This window comes from Bombus huntii, chromosome 1 (assembly GCF_024542735.1).
Source record: "Bombus huntii isolate Logan2020A chromosome 1, iyBomHunt1.1, whole genome shotgun sequence".
NCBI classification, from domain to species: Eukaryota; Metazoa; Arthropoda; class Insecta; order Hymenoptera; family Apidae; genus Bombus; species Bombus huntii.
In genome coordinates this window covers 11708815-11726915 of record NC_066238.1, presented here as the reverse complement: position 1 = coordinate 11726915, position 18101 = coordinate 11708815, and the positions used below count along the sequence as shown (strand labels likewise).

General features: G+C 35.1%; 4 protein-coding genes and 1 long non-coding RNA gene across 7 annotated transcripts in view; 3 read left to right on the top strand and 2 right to left on the bottom strand.

Annotated features, from left to right (window-relative positions):
- Positions 1–11433, top strand: part of LOC126864973 (calpain-C) — a 39535-nt gene extending 28102 nt beyond the window's left edge. The window contains exons 6-20 of the mRNA XM_050616927.1: positions 7083–7266; positions 7529–7603; positions 7687–7856; positions 8026–8198; positions 8323–8417; positions 8503–8735; positions 8814–8983; positions 9076–9134; positions 9231–9378; positions 9466–9582; positions 9671–9729; positions 9813–10761; positions 10878–10969; positions 11149–11227; positions 11314–11433. Coding sequence (XP_050472884.1) covers positions 7083–7266; positions 7529–7603; positions 7687–7856; positions 8026–8198; positions 8323–8417; positions 8503–8735; positions 8814–8983; positions 9076–9134; positions 9231–9378; positions 9466–9582; positions 9671–9729; positions 9813–9839 — 1510 coding nt within the window. The 3' untranslated portion in view covers positions 9840–10761; positions 10878–10969; positions 11149–11227; positions 11314–11433. The remainder of the gene's footprint in view (positions 1–7082; positions 7267–7528; positions 7604–7686; positions 7857–8025; positions 8199–8322; positions 8418–8502; positions 8736–8813; positions 8984–9075; positions 9135–9230; positions 9379–9465; positions 9583–9670; positions 9730–9812; positions 10762–10877; positions 10970–11148; positions 11228–11313) is intronic.
- The window catches only part of LOC126864990 (coiled-coil domain-containing protein 102A), a 268441-nt gene that overhangs the window by 195261 nt on the left and 55079 nt on the right, over positions 1–18101 (bottom strand). The window lies entirely within an intron of this gene.
- On the top strand, positions 10613–12492 carry LOC126865084 (vesicle transport protein GOT1B). Its single transcript, XM_050617199.1, has 4 exons — positions 10613–10761; positions 10878–10969; positions 11049–11227; positions 11314–12492. Exons 1-4 carry the CDS (start codon positions 10737–10739, stop codon positions 11438–11440), a joined length of 423 nt encoding a protein of 140 aa, XP_050473156.1. The 5' UTR covers positions 10613–10736; the 3' UTR covers positions 11441–12492.
- Positions 12076–15230, bottom strand: LOC126865055 (ADP,ATP carrier protein 2). Its single transcript, XM_050617132.1, has 4 exons — positions 14961–15230; positions 13452–13713; positions 13112–13346; positions 12076–13032 (listed from the first exon to the last, which is right to left on the bottom strand). Exons 1-4 carry the CDS (start codon positions 15121–15123, stop codon positions 12790–12792), a joined length of 903 nt encoding a protein of 300 aa, XP_050473089.1. The 5' UTR covers positions 15124–15230; the 3' UTR covers positions 12076–12789.
- On the top strand, positions 15363–17355 carry LOC126865114 (uncharacterized). Its single transcript, XR_007689442.1, has 2 exons — positions 15363–16776; positions 17186–17355. It is a non-coding gene; the product is annotated as an uncharacterized LOC126865114 (long non-coding RNA).

The window sequence follows — 18101 nt, the reverse complement described above, 5'->3', positions numbered from 1 at the left end:
CCGCCTTCTTCCCTTTTTTCTTCATTTTTTCATTTATGAGAACCACGGCCGTAACAAATTTCACTGGCGATAACGCGATATTTACACGCTCGTGAGCGATGAGTACACGTATACACGTGCGTGCACGTCGTTCCTTTAAACGTCGGGGAACACTTTGCTCAGACGATATTGTGCCATTAAACGTATAATGGAAAGGGTTCTTTTCCTCGTTTTTATACGTAGTCTTAATAGAAAGAATTCCGAGGACGCGTCCTTTGAATCGTTGCGAAAAAGAAAGTTTCCGTGGGTAAACGTTCTCTGGCGCTTACACGGGAATGTTTGAAGGTATATACATATATTAACAACGTTCAGAAAAATCTGATACCATGTAATCTATTGTAGTGATTTTATTGTTATACGTAATACGTGTAATTTATTGGTCATTTTATGTAAAATGTTTTTACTTGCCTCGTCACAGCGCACTGGAGAAACTGGAGATTTCAATGCTCGAATAGCGCGATCGTTGCACGGTTTGAAGTCCTAATCTTCCTTTAAATTTTATACAAATTATTTAATTATGTGATTTACAATTTCTATTAACCAAACACATCGAGATACGTCTGAAATTAGTTAAATTCTGATCTGTTCATTCGTAATTATTCGTGTAGATGTTAGTCAACTAAACACGATTTCCATTAACAACTTCGAGTTTCAGCTAGTGTAGCCTGACTATTTACCATTTTCATTGCGATATAAATGCGAACGTATCGTATCCTTGTGCGTTCTTTTCATTTATTTCCAGCAATTAATTTATCAATCCGTTTAGTTAATTCCTTTTACGTAAACTTATCCAATTTTTTCTTACTCGTCAGAGTTTTCTATTTTTGATCATATGCTCTCCTAAAGGCCAACACTCGTAGCACATACCCTTATTTAACGGTCGAGAACACAGCTCGTTATAATTTCATCATCAAACGCGTACATCTTGCATCACAATAGTGTGTGTGTGTGTACATGTGTAATAAGAAATTGTCGTGGTTGCACTGCGTTTTGCCAAGAGAAAGCAGAACAAAAGGATCAAACGTTATAACATACGGTGGCTACGAAAATATTTGACCGCTTACCGCACAACATTTTTACGAATATAATGTACCTACATAGTGTATTCAGAAGACGTTTCTATAAGTGTTTAAATACTTTCGTGAGCCACATCACGATACCGTACGAAAATTAAATAGCCGATTAACAAATTATACCGCGATAATAATGGTTCTACGTGACACGACCATTAAACCTGACACAATCGTCGAATTGAAAAAAAATTGAAAGTGTGTATTTCGTAAGTGAAACACAACTGAGAACACGTAAAAAAGATTCTTGAATCTGGAGGTCACGACTTGATCAAAGGATGAATAAATTCCCCGTAAATTAATTCCAGACGATCGTTCGATTCATCGAGCATTGGTCTTTCTTTTCAATTAATTTGATTCGCTCGATTACATCCACCGAGAGACGGTGTATCGTAATGTCGCTTACAAGCCGTCTGTACGTGGCAACGATTACACTGGTCAACAACTTCGGCAAAGGAATCGAGGTCGAGATTCATTAATAATTGATAGCGTGTTGCTGTCTCTCGATGACTTCCGTTCGACGTTGAATGTACGATGCAGTCGATTAACGCTGAATCGCTTGAAATCAACTGGCTTCCATAACCGATTATGGCCGAACGATGTCTCACATTTGTATTGAAAATGTGATTGATCTTTGTGTCAATCGACTTTTGCGGCAAATTTTACGACAAAAGCTTGAAAATATCTAATCTTCGATGCTATTCATCGTTAATTTTCGCTGGCACGCTGTGTCACTGGCGATCTTCGAGTACAATTACAATCGTAAGAATAATTGAATCATCGTACGGATAATTGAAGAGCTAGACGTGATCATTATCTTGAAATTTCTTGTGGTTCGCTGTTTGTTTAAAAAAAAAGAAGTAGTAAATAGCCAGATTCTGCTAATAAATACTACAATAAAAAATTTCGGTAATTAGGAAAATTCGCATTTTTGTTAACATTAATGAACTTTTCTTAGTGTTGGATTATTGTGCTATCCTAATAATAAACCTTTTTTATATGTTACGTTTAAAAATATGCCGTTTATCGGTATTAAAACGGAATTTATACCTGCTAATTATGGAGACTAAAAGGCACTTTAATAAAAAGTAGCCTCAAGTAGTATAAGTATCTAGTTACTAAATTCTTATCGTCTGGTTGTTAACTTAACACGATGCGCTCGACGTTCTAACCAAATTTTCTTCTAGACAAACATCAATAAAATATCTCCATATCCGCTACTGTATTCTTACTAATTAAATCATAATCGGTGTTTGTTTCTCGTCCGGATGCGAATATTAATTGAAATTACCCCACGATATCACATGTTTTCATTCTTTATTTAATTTCCTGGAATCGTACGCGATAAAAATCTCTCTAGAACATTGTCCAAGCGAACCGTGTCTAACGAAGAACATTTTTCTTTATAAATACATTCATAAAAAATGCACAATTTTATATGAAATCGATATTATCTGGCTAACATTGACCTCAATTCCAATTTCGTTTGACACACGTGGAGATCCCGTGCGGCAGATAACGGCCGAAATGATAAACCGACTGATGATTTTTGCCACGATGACGAAATTAGTATTCCACGCGTTTCGATTCGATACGGACGCGAGATGAGAAGAGGGGACGCGTTCTCCAATCGAGAGAATCTCGCCGATGACACACTTCTTTCCACAGGGAGAGAAGCATTGGTTGGTTGACCTTCCCTCTTTCACGATAACCCCGTCGCATAGATCCCGTCGATCCGGGACGTACCGTGTATCCAGGCTTATTAATCCGACGGCTGTATTAAAATCAGTTAGAAAGCTCGTACATTCGCGTGCCAGCGCGTGCACAACTAGCCAAAGAATTATGCTGGACGCGCTTCTCCGCGATTTCCATTAGAAACCACTGCCTGTTCCTGCCGCACGATACTCGAAGCAACAAAGAATCACTAAGTAACGCATTATGCGTTCACTGGTTACCCCCAGTCCTACGATAACACGTTTCGCTTCTAATTATTTTGTAACTGTAACGATCTCCCGAAGTAATTAACTCTTTTTACTCGCTAAAACCGATTCGGTTTCTCCTCTTTAAGATGGTCAATGCGATTCTCTTTTCGCGTGACTATTAAGAAGAGGAATTTCAGATTGAGTTTGATATGCTAAAGCATGAAACATTTAATAATCCAGCGCCGACAGAACCAGAGTTTATTTTGTGAGTCATAGAGCATTTGATCAGTATCATTTAGCGTCGTTACTATGGTTATAACTGATGCCTGTTCTGACCATCTGAAACAATCAGATATGTATAAAGATTCTTACGAGTATATACTATCTTCATATGTTTAATTCGTCAGACTCGAACGAGTCATCTACTGTAATTATAATTTTACGTGGTGCTACGTAATTCGATTTGTAGATGCGATACTTGCAATTTCGCCAATAACGAAAATTCGTGTACCTTCTCCTCGTGATCTTGTAGAAGATGATGAAAAAACCTATAACGCGTTTTTGTTTGAAAAGAAGGAATGGAAGAACCAATTTTCATCTATAGATACTACCGAATGAAAATTTGGCAAATTCGCGTATCAACACTGATAACGCAACGACGCAATGACAGATAGATTCTCAGAAACTGGACAAATCGAATATTGAACTTGATCGATCGAGTTTGAACTTTGAAATAGAGAAAGCATTCCTTGCGTGCCGTTGCAAATATTCGAAAATGCTTTTCTCCGCAAAACGTACACTCGAGGATAATGATTCACCGCGTTGGTATTCGGATAACAAGATTTTCAACGATGGGTCACTAGACGTTTTGACGCGCGAGCAACGAGAAATCAGAATTCGGCATAGCTTCGGGATACGCCAGTATGCCGGGCTATATTCGGCGCTGTATATTTGTGCACGCACATGCCAACCATGGGTAGGTATACTAAGCAAGTATATCCGCGGATACTTTCACTCGACGAGTAGTCGGTTCGTTGGTTGCCAGCAATGGATCGGAGGTCAGTGCACCGGTGACCACAGTCCACGCTCGTATCTGAGGCCACGAAACTGCTACAACAAACGTACCGTGCTAATGGACGCTCGAAAACGAGCCTCATTAACAGTTCATCCACCTATCTGATTCCTTAATGTTAAAATCTTATCGGTTTATAAACAGCACGGCAGATATAACTTCTCGTTGGAAGTAGTTCTAGCGAATCGTCTCAACGTTAAAGATAATTAAGAGTTTCAGGATACCTCTCATTCTCTGATAAAGCTACTCTACTCGCTGTTCTGGTCTTCTTATGCGAGTACCCAGAACTAATTTTGTTTTCTTACTTTTTTAAATATCTGGAGCAAGTATTCATTTCACGTTCGTTCCTCGTTCCTGCTCATTATTATGTACGAACAATACGAAAGTCTTATGTCCGAATGTGTAGAAATTTCATTCTTTCTTTTTTCTTTTTTCTTTTACTTTCTCTATTGTACCTCAATTTGGCATCAAAGAAAAGCTTAAATTAAGAGAATGAGCAGCGGGTAAGTTATAAATAGTAGTTCGAAGGACATGGTACAGTAAAATTAATCTTTAATTTATTCGATTACAGAACAACGACAATGATTTATACGTCGTGCTACTTATGAGTTTAATAATCGATAATAACCACCACGATGATAATCTTTATAAATCCTTAGTCATGTTTATGTCCTAAATTGCGAAGCAATCTCGACTAGCTATGCCGACGTATACACGTTATGTGTAGCCTGTCGTGTAACTGCATTGTACATTGATCTTGAAATTGTTTTACCGTGTGTCACGGTATTATAGATGTGATTCGAAGTATCGTAATGCGACGATCGCACGAAAGAATTGTAAATGACATTGCACATCCGCATGTGACTTCATCACCCCGTTAGATGGTCATGGGACGGAAGTACGTCAATGGCAAGACTCGTGTTACCGTTGACTCACAAACCGACAGCGGTATTACATAGTCGACAGAATGTTCGCTCGAAAGTGCGCTGACTCTTGCGACAAGCTGCTACATATTTTTTTTTTTTTTTTTTTTCTAGTATAATTTCCAGTCTGATCTATTATCTCATCTATCTTTCGCTAAACTTGGTTTAACACTGCAGCAGATTGTCCCAAATGTCTACAATCTGTCCAGTGCTGTAACAGACTGTTCCAAATCGCTCTTACTGTAAATCAAGAGCGGTCAATTTAACCATAACATAATTCAATCAACGACAGCCATTAACGTCGAACCGTTCATTTCCTCGAAACGTGATTCGATCAGTGAAAATAGTCGAGACAACGGCTCGATCATTACCCTGTTAACTCGTCCCGCTTCAATCTGGTATTCTGGCCGCGGACCAACAACTTCGCTACACCACTTCCGAGTCATTGCCACTTCCGCCATCGGCAAATTGCGGAACACACCGAATCCAAAGACCATACGAGGCACACAATTGAAAAACGGATCTGTCTGTTGGTCGCATTGCGCTCACCTTCCCTGAGAAAATACCCATGTGACTGTTTGAACGGCTCGTGTGAATGGTTACGGTTTAGAGATTAACCTACGTATACAGAGTGTTTCAGAAAGTAGCAAACTTCGGGAGCGTATATTATATACTCGTTGAGAGAAGCAAAAATGACACAATAGACGTGGGTCCAAATATCATTTTCTACTCATCGGAAAAAAAGAAGATCGTCCAACTTAATGTTAATATTCCCAGTTGCGATTATCATAATTCAATAACGCGTGTATATTACTTTATTACTGGAACTTAGTTTGTCGTTTATTTTTTATTAGTTCTTACATATACACAGGGGGCGGTCACATAATATGTATAATAGAAGCTGCATGACGATAAATTTTCAAACTCAATTTTCTCGTAAGCTAAGCCTTAAATGAACAAATTTTATTCCATATTTCGTTCTTATCTTTTCATAAGGAATCTATATATGATATCTAGAATTATTCAAAGCATTTTCTCGCTTTTAATATTTTCTCCTGCCGGAGCTAAAGTACAACTTATATTATTTAATATTTTATCGTTCTTTCACTATTAATCTTCGAATTTTAAAATCTCGATAAGCTTAAGCGACTTAAATAATTCTATCTCATTATATTACACTGTTACAAACTCAGGCTGTTAGAAACGTCTTGTAATTTCCAAACTAACGATACATATTTGTATATCATTTTATTCATATTTTTTGAAGACGTTTTTGCTTATATTTACGAATCGTGCCGCTAAAGTTTGGAACCAACTTTCTGAAACACCTTGTACGCTGGCGTACACTCTCGTGAGTATGGAAAGCTCGCTATCTAACCAGGAGCGAGCATATGTGGACGCAGAAGAGGCGTTGGCGTTACTGGGACGAGTCAGTCCACGAACATAGAGCAAGAGAAAGAAACCCCGTTATCTAGAGAACGCTAATTCCCGCAGGAACGGCACATTCGAGCAGATACAATCGCTACCTTCTCGCCTGTCCTCTTATCAATCCTCGCGAGATCTCGCCTTTCTATCTCGACCGATGATTTCCGAGACGAAAAGTCTTGGTACGCAGGCTTAATCAAACTGGCAGGTTCGCTTCGTGGAACAAAAGCTGCTATTCCGGTAGCATGGCGAGCGAGATTAACGAGCTGTCGACTCAACTTTCTTCGCGGAATCGATGAGGAGCCCGCGAGAAATCGCGATCGCGTGGTATTTCTCCAGAGGTGCCTCATCGTCGACGGGAAGAGGTCGCAGGTCGAAAAATTCTAGACATCCGCTTTCCCTGAGCCGATCTTGACGTTCCTGAATTTAAAAAATACCGCCTGCATGATACGAGTTTTCACTATTATTTAAACAACGCGAGTGAAAATTCCTGACAACTCGTTGGAATTGAATAAATGAATAGGATTTTCCATGCACCTTTAGACTCGTTATGTTAGGATGGTAGTCGTTTCTTAAGAATTCATCAAGAAAAGTTACCTCGAGAAACTGACTTTTTATTATTTGCTTTCAGATTGCACGGATCGTACGAAGCTTTGAAGTATGGAACTCTGTTGGATGGTTTGTCTGACCTTACCGGCGGAATCACTGAGAGTATCGCCATACGCCAAGATCCTACTGCGTGTGGACGAGTACTAGCGAAACTCCTCGATATGACATCCCTTATCACGTGTACAGTAAATAACAATCAGCAGCAGGTAAACAACACGTGACTCTTTTCTTCTTAATTTATTATCGACCGCAGGTATCTTTAATACTTTGTAAGCCCGCTATTATTAGACTATCGGTGTTTGTACATTTATAGAAAATTAGATCTCTCGGATCGTTCGGATCTCTATTTAGATTCCATTTCTCCGATTATACCCATAAAAATATAAAACTGCTTAAACATGGGCGTTATAGATGTTATAAACATTGTGTTATTGGAAAACTAAATTATTTGTTTTTACTTCGTTTAAGATTCGTGCCAGTACAGAGAAACTCGCCAATGGCATTCAGATGGGGATCAATTACAGGCTGTACGCTATTGAAAGGGTAAATACCAGAGATAATAATCGTTCGATGATCTTGATTAATTCTGACTCGTATTTCATGATGGATCGTTGCGTAAAATATAGGTGGAAACATTCAACGGCGAGGCGGTTCAGTTAGTAAAATTAAGAAATCCTCTTGGACCTGGTAGGGAGTATGTTGGCGCTTGGGCAAGAGGTGGCCTTGAATGGGATGAAGTACCTCCAATGGAAAGGGATCGTTTAGCGGTCAGAAATATGGCCGAGGGAGAATTCTGGTGAACTTATTTTAATAATAGCTTAATTTATAAAATAAGCTTTGATAATTTATTTAAGTTATAAGGTTTATTTGAGTACGCATCTCATTAAATTTAGTTACGCGATAATTGCAATAAATGCTACAAACGTGTGAATAAAAATAATTAACAGGAATCGCATGAATCATAGGATATCGTATTCGGATTTCGTGAAGACGTTCACTCATTTAGAAGTCGTACATCTTGATGCCGAAACGTCGAGAGATGAGCCATCGTTGCATAGCAAACATACCTGGCAAATGAAACTCTATCAAGGCAGTTGGAGGAGGGGCGTAACCGCAGGAGGATGTCGGAACAATGAAGGTTCGTACGCGGTTTACTCCAATGATGAACGTTTTACAACGGAAATCCGGTAATACGTAACGTAAGCACTTATTAGAATTACGATAAATTGTTCTACGATTCTATAAATTTATATATGTTGCAGAAACTTTCCATATTAATCCACAATTACATCTAATCCTAAGTGAAATGGAGGAAGTAATTGTCTCTTTGTATCAACACTCTATCATGGAAATAAAAGTAAGAAATACTCTTTATAGCTTTTAAATGTATCCTATTTTAGAAATTTTATTATTAATGACTGTACCATTTGTATTATATTAAGGTGATAGGCTTCACGGCGTACACTTTGCCGAAAAATAGCACAGAATCGATAAACAAGCAATTTTTCAAAAAGAATAAATCTTTGGTTAACTCGCAATATACCAACAGTCGTCAAGTGAGCCACAGATGTCAATTAGACCAGGGTGGTTATTTGTTAGTACCCACTACTTTTGAACCTACGCAAGAAACAAGTTTCACACTGCGAGTCTACAGTAGTAAGCCTCTAAAACTTAAGTAAGTAATTCAATTTTAATATTAACAGGTTACTTGAAAATATAATTTTACTTTATACATATATAATGATTTTATTAGACTTCTCGATACACCGCCATCTTTGATGAAATCGGCCATCATCAAAGCGCCACCCCTCGAAGGCAAAGGTTTCTCACAATATGAAGCCGTGTTTCTGCAACTTGCTGATGAACACAGAACAGTAAACGCTTTTGAATTGCAAGAACTTCTCGAAGCTTGTTTACCAAATGGTAAAAGTTCGCACTATCTAAAATTATAATAAAAAAATTAATTCATCGATTCTTCTAATATTACTTGATAAATTATTGTGTTTCATTTATAGATTATATAAAAAGCTGTGCTTCTATGGAAGTATGCCGACAGGTAGTTCTTACAATGGATGTATCCTTAAAATTAGTTACCTTAACTGTTTTTAATAATATTTTTTTAATTAATAATAATTTACTGGTGATTTTCCTTACATTGATATTAATATAGAGTTCTGGTAGTGGTCGATTAAAATTCAATGACTTTAAGGATCTCATGTGCAGTTTAAAATACTGGCAAGCAGCGTTTAAAAATCACACGAAGGAAAAAACGGGTATACTTAAAGCGGAACGATTGCGAGATGCGTTATTAGAAGTGGGTAAGTATATATTATATATATACATGTTTACCGATGTTTGATATTCACCTATCCGTACTCTTAACGCATGAAAAATATTTCTATTAGGGTTCCAATTAAATACGGATGTACTTTCAATTTTAATCCTTCGCTATATGAGAAAGGATGGGACACTCAGATTTGGTGACTTCGTCTCGGCAATACTGCACTTGAGTGACGCATTTGGTATACTTTAAGTTTCTGACTCCTCCTTCTGTATATTTTAATATTTAAATATTTAAATCGCGCGCTAATATTTACACTTATTTTATAGGAATATTTGAAAGTAAAGACCCTTTGCAAAATGGGACCATAAAATTAAGTTTAACTGAGGTACTCACGTTACATATAAAGTTTGGTTTGATTTAGATATAAAAAATTAAATTATTATTTAAAATATCAATATTTATTTTCAGTGGCTCAGATCATCTTTGATGTGCTGAACTTACTACTCAACATAATTCGTGTACCTTGGAATACTTGTAAATAATGTTTTTTACGTCGTATGTAGACTTAAGTTTTAGCCATATTAACGGTTAATGAACAAGTCTATTTTTTGTGCTGTTTGTAAAATAATGTCATTCTTCCCGCCATTAGCAATCTCATCATTCCTTCATCTGATTAAACATTATAAATGACAATGTATTATATGTTATTTGTATAAGAAATTCATACTGAATAATAAAGTTAAATTTATTTTGTACAGCCCCTATCCACAATAAATAATTAATTATTTGTAAATAGGCTTGTCATCAAATTATATACTTCAAAGTACATATAACTTATATGTATAACAAGTTGTACGAATTACATGCATATAATTTGAACTGAATGATATGAATTTGTTTAAAATAAAATTTTTCACACAAAAAATTATTGGAAAAATTCTTATTGAAAATTGTAAATAATATCAAATACCTAATGCTATTAATTTTTTATTGCAAACTGTATGTATCCTAAATTTAATCGTCAAGAAGTATTTTAAATAATTGAAAAATCGCACAATAAAAAGTAAGAATAGAGTCGACAATCTCATGCGTATGAAGTATGAACGCACATGTATGTATAATGGCGTTCCTTTCGCTGATAAATATTGAGCGTGTTTAATTTATTTAAATTTTGTAAAAATAATGCTAAGGTGGTTATTACAAAATATATACAGTATTCAATATACGGTTTTTATACGGTGACTAGAAATAGTGCTTAGTTGGAAAGTGTCACATCACAATTAATGACGTGGATTTAGGTTAGGTTATGCTTTACAATTTTTACCTGAATCTTGTCGAAATATTACTAAAAAAGTAATTTAAGAGTTCATCGTAAAGCACAAATCGTAAATAATGTTCGAAATTACAGATACGCAAAGTAAGTAATAAATAATTTATGATTTATAAAAAATCTACGATCTGTAACTATTCTCATGAGTACGAAATGAAATGTAAATTTCAAAACACTATATAACAATTATGTATTGATTTCAGAAATAGGAGTCGGACTTGCAGGATTTGGTATATCTTTTCTTTTCCTTGGAATGTTACTACTCTTTGATAAAGGTCTTCTTGCTATTGGAAATGTAAGAACTATTCTCATAGATCTGTGAAAGCATCTAGTGTACATTATTACATTCCTCTGAATTAATTATTTCTCTATAGATTTTATTTATATGTGGATTATCATGTGTTATTGGACCAAAGAGAACCCTCAGCTTTTTTTTTCAAAGGCACAAGATAAAAGCTAGTGCTTCATTTTTAGGAGGAATTATTATAGTACTTATGGGTTGGCCTATCATAGGCATGATCATAGAAACGTATGGTTTTATATTATTATTCAGGTATGTATTCTACATCTGTTTTATTACCGAATATATATTCGTTCTTTATGAAACTAGTTAAAATTTTAATGTTATTAATTTTTCAGTGGTTTCCTGCCAGTTGCCATAAATGTTTTACGAAAGATACCTGGTTTAAGAATTATTTTAAATTTGCCAGGTTTATCTCGAATATTAGATTCAATTGCGGGAGATCCAAATAGAACAACTGTATGATATGTTTCTTGATATGATGGCACAAATCATTGTATATAAGATCCACTATTTTATATTGTGTCCCAAACTTCCTCGTCATTCCCTTCTGAAATTTCTCTCAGATCTCTGTTTGTATTGTATAAATGTCAAGTGTAAACAACAAAGTTCAATTACCTACCCATTTAATCTAGAAATATTGTGTAAAAATAATATATAAATTTCTCATTTTCATATAAACTACTGTATTGCTGCAGAGACTATATGTGTATTTTAAGAGCATTCCAAAATGTTCAGGTAGATTGAGGATCAAAATTAAAATGGGAAGTATTTTTATTTAAAATCATTAATTCACTGTATCAGTAGATTAATGATATTAAGGCTAACACCTACTTTATATTTGGAATGTTTATAATAATGAAACATTGTATGAAACATGAAATATGTAATATGAAATATGATACGTGACTGTCACTACTCCTTAAAAATATAATTTTACTATATAAGAATGCAGACATATTATTTATTTTTAGTATCTATTTAATGAACAAACAATAACTTAGATAATTATCTTATCTTGTATGTTACAAAACGTAAGATAAAGAATTTAACTAAAAAAAATTAAAAAGTTATGTTTAAGGTAAAAAAAGACTCAAAACTATGTTTTGTCATTACTTTTATTGATCTGTTGGTTTCTTTGCACACATCCTAACATGAACACATTGGATGCATACACTTACAAGTAACGCTTCTCATTATCTTACACGTAGTAGTCTGGAGTGTGAAATTAAATTACTGTCACTGAAACTCGATGAATTTCATTGATATCGTTAATATGATCATTTATTATCTACAACGGGCCGAGAGTAAGGGCGGGGGGGCGGCCCAAGTCTACGCGTCCCGCCGTCGCCGCAATGGTATTTCGTCGCGCGTCCTTCTCTTGCTCAAATGTATACGCTTATTTTTGTTATTTTCTTCTTTTTTGTTTAGATAATTATTTTTACTACTTTATGTCTCGACCATCGCTTATATAGTCACATGTATCAAACATTTCACATATCCATTCGTTTTTTTTTTTACGAAAAGGGAATATGAAATATAGAACATGTGAGCTGCAAGAAAATACTGAATCCGGCAATAAATTAAGCGAATTCTCTTCTACAGTCAAGATACATATTCTGCCGAGTTTCATGCATTTCACAAGATGCTACCAAAAGATCATAGTCTGACTGTTCTCAAATTTCTCGACAGTTCGTGTACTGTTTCAGCCATGAAATCACTTGATCTGTTGTTATGTCGGATGGTGAGGGTAATAAAGATGGTACTTGCAATTGTAGTTGTGAAGGTAATGAGGTGAGGATTGTTATTATGTCTTAAAGGAGATTCTTAATTTCATCATAAAGTACCAACACGAGTGCACCACCTGTACCACGAAGAACGTTGGAGAATGCTCCTTTGAAGAAAGCACCACCACCTTCTGACTTATAGATAGTGGCCCAACAGTGAAGGGTACTCTTGTATAACATATCGGATTTAGCGCGACCAGACTGCATCATCATACGCCTACGTACTGTGTCAAATGGATAAGATACAATACCCGCAACAGTTGTGACAACCTGCAAGAAATATTAGATATTAATAAAAGGATTACAGTTGTATCAAGATTTAAAATAGATATTATTGTCTGGTCTGTACCTGAGCAATACCCCATGAAACAAGGAATGGTGTCTTTTTGGGATCAGGCAGCATACCACGGGCAGTATCATAGAAACCAAAGTAGGCAGCACGATAGATGATGATACCCTGGACGGATACACCGAAGCCACGATAGAGGCCACCAATACCGTCAGTCTTGAAGATCTTAGTCAGACAGTTACCAAGACCTGAGAATTCACGTTCACCTCCAGCTTTGCCTACATCAGCAGCCAACCTATAAATAATAAGTGTAAGTAATCACCATATATAAAACTTTATCACACAAGTTGTAATTAAGAATTAATCACAATCGAATACCAAAATAATATATAAAAAGTACCTAGTTCTGGCAAAGTCAAGAGGATAGACAAAGCACAGAGATGTAGCACCAGCAGCACCACCAGAGGCCAAATTTCCAACAAAGTAACGCATAAACTGTGTATTTTTGTCAACACCACCAAGGAAAACTTGCTTGTACTTGTCTTTGAAGGCAAAGTTCAAAGCTTGTGTGGGAAAATATCTGATAACATTGGCAAAGTTACCACGCCAATAACTGAGGAATCCTTGTTCTTTTGGAATGCGCACAAAGCAGTCAATCATACCTGGAATAATATGAATATATATTTACATCATACTTTATTTCAAGAAAGATTATATTTTGCATGAATAATAAGTGACAAGATTAATTACTTTTTCATTTTATTCAAAGTATTAGAATCTTTTCATGAAAATTTTTGAATATCTACATGAAAATATTTCAATGCTAGATTTAGAAATTCTATAAATTTTGTTTTGTCATATATTGAACTGCATGCTGTTATGTAACAGAACATTGTCAGCTATAGATTTTTAATTATTTATAATATTTCATATCTTCAAGTACATAAGATTATCTTTACAATAACTAAGATATGTTAACATTGCAGAAACTTTAAAAATCCGTTTTTTTTTTTTAATACTAAGCAAAGGAAGATACTCAAGGTCATGAAATCGTATTATTTTAGTATAATTTAAATATCATAAATTTTAATGATAACATATCGCGAATGATTAAATATTATCTACTAAATGTTTATCATAAAACTACAATCTAAGATTATGTATTATTAAAACATTATTATTCGTCAGCAAAATAATTCCACGCTTAAATCTGTGCAATTTGATATATTCGTAATTTTCTTTTTTTCTTAAATAAAACATTACTTATTTTTTCATAATTACATCACATCTTAGATATAGTACAATAAATTACATTCTCGTAAGTATGATTTCAATTGTTCATTATCAAATACATATTAAAAAATCTTTAAAATAAAATTTGAGTATATGCTTTATATTATAAAGGCAGCCATATTGAGCCGCATAGTCATCGATCGGCACTTGCGAATCCCGTACAAAGAGCAATGCCATGCACTGCCATCTGGTACCCAAGTCATTTCACCGAATATCGACCCACTGGTTTGTCAGAAAAGTACGACTTCCTCTTCAATCGATATTGCAAAAGTTATGTAAGACCCGAAACTTTATCTTTGTTACATAAAGTAGAAAATTAAAACTAGATAGTACTACTACTGGCGTACTACTAACATATAGTATGAAATGATATTACATAACAGTAATCTCGATCTTAACCACCGTGGAGGAACTTGGCGGAAACGCTTGGCAGTTTCAGGATCCCGATATGAGCGAAATGTTCCTGTCACATGTTTTGTATGTTTCGTTGCCTAGTCTTACGCACAGTGATTTGTGATTCCAGTTACTTGCATGTTATGTATCCTGACACTTTGTCCATTTTATTAATCTCTCATAAGTGATCGAATAAATGTAATTGCCTCCTTAAATAACTTACCTTTGTAACGCTGGTCTTCAGCAATTTGCTTGGAGATATGCTGTACCTGCAGCAATAGCTTCACACGTTCGATGGGAGCAACCGCCGTTTTCGAGATAGCGGCGGCTACACCACCAGCCAAGAAATCCTTGGCGAATGCCACTGGATCCGCAAGACCAGACATATTGATTCAGACAGTTAGTGTGAAAACGGGTTAACAAAATAAAGAGGAGGAACCACTCCTACGTTTCGGACGCGCGCCGGACGACGAGTGACCGAGACGAGTTCCTCTCGTTGAACGGACCTCTGCTAAGAATAGCTGCGCAGGTCACGTGCAGAGTTCTGCGCAGGTTCAATCTTCTGGCACGGCCGCACCTTGAGACCCTGACACTTCATACACTTCGAATGCGTACTCTGTTCCCGAATTCGTGACCTTTCTTTCGTATCTTGCGACACTACGCCTTTCTTCCCCTTTTTCACGGTCACCATGTGTATATCAATTAAATAGAATGCGTTCACGGTCAGTCATTTCGAAATTAGATGTTTAACCGCGCTTATGACGTGTTTCCGGTAAAGAAAATATAGAAATTGTCGCTAGTGTCAAGGTATTCGAAACGCGAAGTAGTTTGGCGGGAATATATTTCTATAAAACGATGAAATATGTATCATATTTTTACGTATTATACCAAGATTTCTTCCGCATTTAACAATAGTGATTAAATGAATACCAAACACGGATATTATAGCAGATTAACAAAAATAATTGATATCAATATCTTTAATATATTTCTACAAATAAAAATTAATTGATGATTGCAACTCAATGTTTAATAAAAAAAAAGAGTATAGTGATATCGTTTTCTTTCTTCATATCTTAATTCAGAAAGAATTGTACAAATTATAGGAAGAAATATCGTAGAGAAGTTGTGTGTATATTTGAAATACCCGCCTGATACACCCATCTTTACTGGTTCTCCAGGTACTAACAGGGTATAATTTGCAATTATTTTCCTATTTCAACAAGGAATAACTAATAACAATTTATCTTTACCTTAACTTTAATGTAATTCATTCCTTAATTATCATTTTTATGTAATCACAACATTGCTTAGTTTTAACATAAACATTCTTATAACTATAATATTATTTGCAACAATCGTTAATGATAAAAATTGCTGGAGCGGTCTATAAAATCGAAGAAAATTACATTGAAGAGAAAAATAAGAAAACATTATGTCAAGGATAATGACCGATCGAGTTTTGTATTATACAATTTGATGTGACCCTATTCGATTTGAGGCAGGTATTACAGTACAGTTCCGTCATACCGATCGATCGTTATCTCTACACTTTGGTAATGGTTATGTATATAATATGAATACATAGATCAAGTTATATCCTCATCAATAAGAACATTTATTATCAACATTTTTTATATTTTCATTTATTAATACAAGCAGAAAATTTTGATAAATACAATTGCGATAAGGTACATGTCTTTGGGGTGGTTTCGAGTTTGCGCTGTTTAAGATACAAGAACGAGATACAAGGTCAATCTTTCATGAAGAAGGAGGTCAACAGGGCGCGACTTGCGTAACCCTGGCGTACGGCCAGTATGTTACGAAGTACAACGCCAGAGTTCAATGGAGTAACTTCAAGTAAAGTATATTTATACACCTTGAAGACACGTACATACGTAGTGGACCTTGTAGAGAATAGACTAATGCTAAAAATGTCCTTTGTCTACATCAAGTAAATTCCACTGCGCGTGCAAGTATTCATAGTGAGAATTAATCATATCAACTGATATCAGCCGAGCATAAACCTATGGATACTGGTACATAAATACTAATACAATAATTTTAATCGTAACACTAGTAATCGACTGTATCTTTTAAATGTTCTTGCACTTCCGTATAAATTTCTGTTTTCGATAACATTAAACATTTAAAGAAATTGTAACTTGTATATAATAATTATCCATTGTGTTTCCAATTGGATGAATAATTGAATGGTAACAAAAAGTGATTGAGGATACTATAAATACATAATATGTAATTGTAATTCATATAATTATAGAGAATTAAGTAAGAGACTATGTAGTATTCGAGAGGTAACATTTTTGTGATAGGACACTTAAAAAATTTCAAGATATATCATCACCTATTTTTATACCAAAATATTTGTCTATATTTATGTCTAATTCTATCGTACCACTACTAACTTATCTTCATCGATTTATACAGACATTTCAGTTATAACGGGAAATTCCACATTTACTGAGTTCAGTGATAATATTCGATATACTGTTGTGATTATCTACACAAAAACACATGTAAGCAGAATGACTCGTGTGGCTCATATTATGCATTATAATCAGTAATTTGACGACTGTGTAGATATATATAAATAAAAATTCAAAATTTTCGTCAATGCATCCATATATTATCCATTACAGAGTACTTCCTAACTTGCAGACGATGTTACGTAACTATTATCAAATTGACATATAATACTAAAAAGAAATTAGAATGAATAGAAGAAAAACCATTAGATACATACGTATATGCGTCATTCAGTTGCATACATAGAAAGTTAACGATTGCAAGCTCTAACACATTACTATATCGAACTTGCAACGTGGAACTTAAGTGTGTGGATTGGATTAAATAACGACCTTGATGGCGTATGCGGCTGTCTGCACATAGTGTAATAACTGAAGTCATGATGGTCAATGCACCTGAAAGCAGTTCGAAGTGGTTTTATTACTTGATAGAGATCTACAGGATTTAAGGTTTTGTAGCGCGACAATACATATCCCACAAAAGTAAAACACCCAGAGAATCGAAAGCCATATTCTTCGCGCATGCCTAAGATTCTTTCTCTATCAGAAAAGGAAGAACTTTCTTGACTGTCTGTATTTTCTGCACGCGTACACTAACAAACAATTCAGAAATCGGCAGAACGACAACTTTACATTATAATAAACACAGCATTTTAGATGCCGAAATTACCAATGTTACATATTTCCGTAATTAATCGAAATGTCACTTTTGCAGAGGCTTACTATAGAGATTTTATGTTAAAACTTTCAACTTTAATAATGAACGTCTTTATTTCGGTAAGGCTAGGTTTCCTAAATATTGAGTCATGTATAGATAA

Coding starts and splice junctions, on each gene's coding strand:
- LOC126865084 (XM_050617199.1), top strand. CDS start 10,737: ATGTTCGAAATTACAGATACGCAAA. Junction 10,762..10,877: donor CGAAATTACAGATACGCAAA/GTAAGTAATAAA, acceptor TATTGATTTCAG/AAATAGGAGTCGGACTTGCA. Junction 10,970..11,048: donor GTCTTCTTGCTATTGGAAAT/GTAAGAACTATT, acceptor ATTTCTCTATAG/ATTTTATTTATATGTGGATT.
- LOC126865055 (XM_050617132.1), bottom strand. CDS start 15,123: ATGTCTGGTCTTGCGGATCCAGTGGCATTCGCCAAGGATTTCTTGGCT. Junction 13,347..13,451: donor CTTGACTTTGCCAGAACTAG/GTACTTTTTATA, acceptor TATTATTTATAG/GTTGGCTGCTGATGTAGGCA. Junction 13,033..13,111: donor TTTCATGGGGTATTGCTCAG/GTACAGACCAGA, acceptor TATTTCTTGCAG/GTTGTCACAACTGTTGCGGG.